The 6,244-nt window shown below is 31.9% G+C and overlaps 1 protein-coding gene across 1 annotated transcript; it reads left to right on the top strand.

Annotated features, from left to right (window-relative positions):
* The first annotated feature begins 1,156 nt into the window (after positions 1–1,156).
* Positions 1,157–1,636, top strand: LOC106790183. The gene has a single exon (XM_014754923.1). It carries the CDS (start codon positions 1,157–1,159, stop codon positions 1,634–1,636), a length of 480 nt encoding a protein of 159 aa, XP_014610409.1.
* Positions 1,637–6,244: the final 4,608 nt, after the last annotated feature.

The raw sequence follows: 6,244 nt of genomic DNA, 5'->3' as shown, positions 1-6,244 counted from the left end.
CCTTCATCACTACTTTCCGACATTATCTTATCAATAGTAAATATATTATCTTGATTTTTTTTAAGTATAAATGGAGTTAGGCCACTTTCAAACTACACGGTTCGATTATTAAACTAACTCTGAAAACTTATGTGTCAAGAATTATCGTATTGGCTCGGATTATAAGCAACCTGAAATGCTTTACAGATAAATAACATAAAGTTGTACACGTAATCATAAGCGGAAAAAACTGAAAAATGGAGTTAGGCCACTTTCAAAATAAACGGCTTATATAATTAAACTATTTATTGTACGTAACCTTAAAAATTTTAGTCATTTAATTGACATTAGTTTATGTATTAAAACGCAATTATTCTCTACAACTAAAAATAAAATTACGTTTAATTGAACATTGTATTATTGTATTCATCGACAGATTCCTTTATTTCGTATTATTATTATTATTTTTTCCTCATTTTTTACTACTACTGTGTGCGAAATTATATATAAATTTTTTAACTCTCATATCTTTTTGATTTTCTTTTCATAGTAAGATTAATTGGATACATAATTGACCAAGATTATATATATTATATTATATATAAAATATTAATATATATTTATTATATTTATTTTAATATTTAATTTATATATTTAATTAGTTCTCATTATTCTATAGGCCTACCGTAGAATACTTGCTGCTGGAGGATTGTTTTAACACTAAACATACCATAAGGGTCAAATGACCCATTTTGAACTTTTGCATTGAAAATGCACATATAATTTTATTGCGTTTGCACATTTGACTTCATGACTTTTTCTAAGTAATTATAGTGCAGTTATAAAAATTTTTTTTTTCTTTTGTTTATTCTGAGTAATCATTGTTGTATACCGATATCTACCACAACGGGTCATTTGACCCGGAGAGAATTTTTYTGTTTTATGAGATTATCGAGTCATATTTGTAGTCAGTAAGTTGCACATTCTTCCAAAGACTGTTGCGTAAAGTAGTTCAACGAAAATAGCTCAGAATAATTTCAAGAAAATATCAAATTTTAGATTGAAAATAGCTTTTTAGTGTAAGAAAAAGTGGCAAAAATTGAAAGTCTTGGTAAGTACCTAGCTTATATTTTATTTTGATAGCTATAGTAATACAGGTCATTTTTTACCCAGAAAAATGTCGAAGCAAACAAGACAGTACAAGTTCTTAGAAGATATAAATAATATTGGCGAAGAGTTTTCAGAAATTAGTGAAGATGAATTTTCTGAAAATGAAGATATATTGGTTGCAAATAAAAATGAGTTTGATTCTACAGATACTGACGATGAAGAGGAAAATATTATGAATGTATGTAGTGGCCGAAAAAGAATAAGATTACTCTCAAGTTCGGAAGAAAGTGAAGTAGAAATAAATGAACAAAATGTTGCGAATGATGATGGATCTGTTTGGCAACAAATGCAAGTAGGTGGCACACCTGGAAGAGCACCACTTCATAACATTTTTAGGCAAGAAGTAGGCCCAACAGGATATGCAAAACGTCATATAATGAAAGGTAAAGTTAGTACTGCATTTTCATTGATAATTGACCACCGTATTATGAACCATATAAGAACATTCACAATAGAAGAAGCAAACAGAGTGTTAGGTTCCGATTGAAGTTTATCTAAAAAAAAATTAGATGCATTTATTGCAATTTTATATGCTCGAGAGCTGCATATGGAGCAAATAATTTGAATATTTCCTTTTTGTGGAATAACATATGGGGGCCTAAATTTTTTTCTGAAACTATGAGCAGAAATAATTTTACCGAATTCGTTTTGATAAAAAAAGTCAGCGGAGCCAACGTTTGAAAACAGATAAATTCACAATGGTATCTGCAATTTGGAATATTTTCATTGAGAACAGCCAAAACTGTTACAAACCGGGTGAAAATATTACTATAGACGAACAGCTATTTCCGACTAAAGTACGATGTAGATTTACGCAATACATGCCTAACAAGCCGGATAAATTTGGAATCAAATTTTGGTTAGCATCGGACGTCGATAGCAAATACGTCATAAATGCACTTCCATATCTTGGAAAAGATGAATATAGGCCCTCTTCAGTACCACTTTCTGAATATGTTGTACTCAAACTCATTGAGCCATTTACGGGTTGCGGAAGAACTGTGACCACAGACAACTTCTTCACAAGCAAATCCCTAGCAACACAACTCCTAGCCAAAAAAACTACGTTAGTTGGAACTATTCGGTCAAATAAAAGAGAATTACCACTAATTGCGAAGCAAAAGAAAGATGATATGGAACGATTTTCATCGAAAATTTTTACAACAGATAAATTGTACTCTTACAATCTATAAAAGTAAGCCAACAAAAAAAGTACTTTTACTTAGTTCTAAACATAAATTTGTTAAAGTAGAAAACAATGATAAACGTTTACCTGAAACTGTTTCATATTACAATAAAACCAAATTTGGTGTAGACATGACCGATCAAATGGCGAGGAAATTTACTACAAAAACTAAGTCTTGCAGATGGCTAGCAGAGAAGAACTTGGCGCCGATTTTCGAGAAGCCCGTGAACAACCAAAACAAGGAACAAATACGAAAGGATCGTTGCCTAAGTCTACTACAGATGCTTATAAACGTATGAGATGCCAAATAGGATACTGTAAAGAAAATAAAACCAACAAAATTTGCTCTAAATGTAAAAAATATGTTTGCGGAAAATGTACAATGGCCAGACTTATATGTAAAAAATGCGATGAACTATGAATTAAAAATTTTTATTCATAGAAATTAATAGATTTTAATTAGAATTAAAAATTTTTGTAATAGAAATGCTCAACATACTATTTTGTTTAATTATAATAAATTTAATTTAGTTTTTATTTCCTTCCTAACATCCATATTTCATACATTCAAGCATGAAACATAAAGTCGGGTCATTTGACCCGCTATGGTAGAAATAGGTATATATTAAGTCTTGGTATGATTAGTGTTAAAGGGATCAGAATTTAATAATAAGCAAATAAATCATTGAACAAGAGCATTTTGAAGAAACTTTGCAGTGGAAATAATAGATGTCAGGAAATTTATGTAATTTAAGAAAGTGGAATTGTTTATAAATTTCGGTATTGAGTACTACTCTGTGTACTTAGACGCACATAGTCCTCTTACCAGAGAATTTGAAACTTTGCATTTCGAAGCCAGATAAATCCTTTGTTTTTAAGTATTTCCAACATATTTCACAACGCAATGGTAAGGTCTAGTTCTCGATTATGTGCAATTCTAGAGGTTCGGCTGCAGAACGTCCCCGGGCTCTTTGTTACTACCTCGAAATCATAACATCCACAGTACTCAAAAACCACGAGGTGCCTTTTAGAAATTGACACCTAAGTTATTGATAGATCCTAGTATTTGGTATCAGAACTAAGTTGTCAGATACTCGTCTGGTATAATATCTTTTTACGTTTCTACGCAAACAATTACGTCAACTATGAGACATTGTATTTTCTTCAAGTTAGTATAAATTTATGAGACGGCGGGTAGAATGTTTGATTTGGTATTTGTCTGGGAAAATAGACCGTGACTCCAAAATAGATCGTAACTCCGTATACAGATTACTGTATTTGCTAAAATTCCTCCAACATGAAGTCCTCTTGCGATCGAGTTGGCTAATCGTGAGGTAGGTGAAAAAGTTATTTTAAAATCACGTGTTTGAGCCAATAAAAGGTGCAATGCCTCGTTAAAAGCTTCGTTAGCTCGTCAGGGGGAAAGCTTTGAGATATTATAATAAGAACCGTTTTTGATATTCGTCTACACGTTAATGGTTGGGTGCACCTCTCGTCTGAAATTAATCTGGATAGATAATTCGGTTGAAGTAAGAAATAAGATCTTTCACCGTTAATTATAGCCTCTGCGATTTATTAGGTACCACCTCTGTGGTCGTTACCATATTAATTATCGCCCATGCGATCCTGCGCCGGGGTATGATCGTCTCAATCCGTGAATTCTTTCTGAATTCTTTCTCCTTCTATCATTGCTTTCGCTCGTTGTTTCCAAGTGTTCTCGTAGGCCTCCAGCGAAAAAATAGACAGTGTCTCCGTTAAAGAGCCAGCGTGGGCCGCACGCACTCGAGATCCCCGAGTGGTTGGGGGTACGAACACTAGTGTCTAATAACTCCCTATCGGACTAAGGCGCGCATTATGAATACTGATTTCTCGTTTACGATCGATTTCAATCGTATAGAGACTTTTCTCTACCACCTTCCTAATATGCTCAAACTTCTCAATTTCCCCATGTAATAGTGCAGTGGAATTACACTTTAAATAGGATTCAACACGGAAAGAGTAAATGTCAGTGTTGTTGGAGTGGTGATGGGAATACACTAGACGAGCTTGCTCAAGTAGAGCAATGACTTCCCTGGTGAGTCCCTGTACCAGTCTCTCAACACATCAAGTGAAACTAGTTTTTAAATAATAGTTTCTAACATCATAACTACCGTTTAACTTGGTTCAACATACCATTCTGAGGGCTTCGTCTATAGTCTTATTATGCATTTTAACCTTCCATTTAATCTTTGATAGCTTTTCGCTAGTCTGGTGAGGTGTCAATATAGCAATCTATTCCTTGGCAACCGCAGCAGCAATCCTTCTAGACAACTGATCATACAGACGTTCAATATTTGAGTAAGTAGGAGCCTAACACAGTGATGAGATGCTTACTGGGCTTGGTAGCAACTGATTCATAACCGAATTTTGATCCTGTTGCTTGTACTGGAACACCTTGGGAGACCACATTGACTAACTGTTTGAAGTGAGGAATAATGTAAGGGAATAAGTTTGCTATGGCTGTTAGAACTCTTCTTAGAAAATATTCCTGTCTAACAGTTTGTTAAGTAATTATCTCTCCTCAGAGACATAACATGTCAGATCGAGGGGCATTACAATTTAGAAACTACGGATAAAATTATATTATAATAATTGATACTTTTTCTCTCCATACTTAACATAATCAGGGCTCCAAGTTTTCTCTATTTTCTTAATATATTTTGTCTCTTTATTTGTTCCTTACGTCTATCTTTTAATTAATGCCCGTCTGATTATTGTCACTGTATTTTCTGTTAATTTAAAATATTTATCATATTGATATGTTTGTTATTCTATTATTCTATCAAAAGAAATTTGGTTTTAAATCTAATTATAGATAGCAATAACGATCTTCATCAATATTTTCAAAAAAAGATAATGAAGATATTCCTTGCATATCGACTCACATAAACGATTAGTAATGCCAACTCTCATTTCCTATTTGTAAAAACGATTAATAAATAAATATTTTATCATCAAGAATGTTACATAAAGTAATGCACAAATATTATTGCCATAATTATCGTTTATTCGATATATAATCAAATACTTAAACCCTGTAAAAGTTCCATTGCTTTTAAATAAATTTTTAGAACTATATTTAAATAACAATTATTTTTGTTTAATGTTTTGACAAAAATCTACTTAATAATAAACAAGAAAGCTACTTTCCGCTTGCTAAAGTTATTTATTTCATTTATGAATTGACTCTAAAGCCTATATAAAAATAAAATGCTAATTTGCTTTTTGCTTTTTTGCTTTTTACAATTTGACGCTGGAGATAACTCTACTTATTTAACATAAATGGAGCACTACTTTAACGCTTAAAGTTGACGTCAAGCGTTAACATAGGGTTGCACCCTAATAGCAAGGACTACAGAAGTTTTAAAAAATACAAAAATATATATAAGCCTATAAGTTCCCTTTTTTCCAATCAGATTCATCCTAGTTTCTAACCTGACTCACCAGTGGGCGGATAGTATATACTTAACGCGATGCCAGTACAATATTTATGGTAGTATATGATATATTTTTTGATAATATATTTGGTGTAGTTATATTGTTATGAAATTTTGAATAATTATTTTTAATTTTTAATATATATATAATCATGTGTGTGCCTTCACAAATGCATTTATACGTATATTTTAAAAAAAGGCAATTTAAGACACTCAAATAAAAGAAGATCCAGAAGGTTTGATAATAAATCCAACGATGATAACTTGTAACAAAAAGAAAACTATATTAATCATACATTCAAGTGATACGATGAACCTTTTTTTTTTTTATTCATTACAGAACATACAATCAATTCTCGACGAGAATTATAAGTACTTTAGCCTGGCGTGATGTAATAACATGAAATGTACATGAATAATATATACAATGGTG

The sequence above is a fragment of the Polistes canadensis genome, unplaced genomic scaffold (assembly GCF_001313835.1).
Source record: "Polistes canadensis isolate GaletaPanama2010 unplaced genomic scaffold, ASM131383v1 scaffold_220, whole genome shotgun sequence".
Lineage (NCBI taxonomy): Eukaryota > Metazoa > Arthropoda > Insecta > Hymenoptera > Vespidae > Polistes > Polistes canadensis.
Note: the sequence above shows the minus strand (reverse complement) of the source record. Positions and strands in the feature narration are given on the sequence as shown.